Genomic DNA, 1343 nt, shown 5'->3' on the forward strand with positions numbered 1-1343 from the left:
TCTCGCAGTTCCGATAAGCTTCTACCGCGATCCGTCAAGTTCAATGCAAGCTTTGATGGATCTGTTTATGAGAGGAGTGGAAAGATAGCCACGCCCCCCTATTGTAGTTGACTGCATCGCAAAGCTGAACTTGGATACGCCGTCAGTATTACAAGGCTAAGCTGCAACGCTCTCTACTCGGAGACCTCCCCAGTCCGAAATCACCTTTGAAATGTCTCAACTCAGTACGTTCAGATTACCAAGGCCTGCTCTACAACAGCCTTTCTTGCAGCCCTCACAAAGCTCTTTCTTGTGGGGAGGAGTAGCCTTTTTTTCGTACACACGCCGCTCCATTGCCACGCCCGCCCACTTCTTCAACCGATATGCGATTCGATCGACGTATGTGACCTCATTCAGGGAGAAAATCCCCAGTCGATTGCACACTCTGCATCGCTGATTGTAAACGACTGCATTATAGCCGCCTCCTGGATATCCTTGAATCTGCAAAGCCACGTTTCCGCTTGTCCAAGTTTTGTTGGAACAGGCGCCGTTGTCGCAAGTGAACTTTCCCACTACCGAGGCGAAGTCAGTGTTGTTGGGCTCTCGTTTGGTCTTTCTGCTGACCCAGACGACGGTGGTAATATGGTCGATAACGTCATTGGCGACTTTTGGGTGAAGCAGCGGGAACGTAAAAGAAGTCTTCTTTCCGGTACTGCGATTGCAAGGGGTTTTCTTCGCCATCTTGAGGTAGGAAGAAAATGTGCTTTTTGGGACAAGAGTCCGTTTCCGTCTTTCGAGCGATTGCGCAAATGATGATGTCTGAAGGTGAGCGTCTCACTGAAGGCTTTCGCCCACAGTCAGGGGACGGCTTATTTAAAGCATTGCAAGAGCGGCGCGGGGTAACCAACTCAGAATGAATATGATAGGCGGCGAGAATGCAGTATACAGAGCACATTAGTCTGGCGGTGGACTTGTTTTACGGGCGTATATATGCAGGCCAACCAACAAGACTGCACTGGCTTATAGGACAGCGGCGAGGTGAAGTCCCGTCCCACACAATAGGGGTTACGGGAGCTAATGACAAGTAGCGGCCGCGGCCCGTTCCATAGCTCGTTCCGGAACGACGGCATGGTTGGCAATTCCGACAGCATTCGTCGAAAGAAGTACATTAGTTCCTGATAGACTCAAGCTCTACCCCATGGCCCAAACTTTTTAGTCTCCGACTGCGGCTCGTAAAATGGGCTCTGCGATTCCAAGATACGTTTCTTTGTCTCCTCCCCCACTTTCTGCCGCCAGACATCATCAAGCTGCGGCCACAATGCCTCCCTCAAGTGGGGCAGATATCGCACGTCGTTGATGCAGTA

The 1343-nt window shown here is 51.0% G+C and overlaps 1 protein-coding gene across 1 annotated transcript; it reads right to left on the bottom strand.

Annotated features, from left to right (window-relative positions):
- Nucleotides 1–392: 392 nt before the first annotated feature.
- CABS01_17165 (uncharacterized protein) lies at nucleotides 393–720 on the bottom strand (the record flags this gene model as incomplete). The annotated part of the gene is made up of 2 exons (XM_060550492.1): nucleotides 393–551; nucleotides 604–720. The coding sequence occupies 2 exons, from the start codon at nucleotides 718–720 to the stop codon at nucleotides 393–395; spliced, it is 276 nt and encodes a 91-aa protein (XP_060395492.1).
- Between the last annotated feature and the right edge of the window lie 623 nt (nucleotides 721–1343).

This window comes from Colletotrichum abscissum (genome assembly GCF_030869225.1).
Source record: "Colletotrichum abscissum strain IMI 504890 chromosome Unknown Scaffold_403.1, whole genome shotgun sequence".
In the NCBI taxonomy this organism is placed as follows: Eukaryota; Fungi; Ascomycota; class Sordariomycetes; order Glomerellales; family Glomerellaceae; genus Colletotrichum; species Colletotrichum abscissum.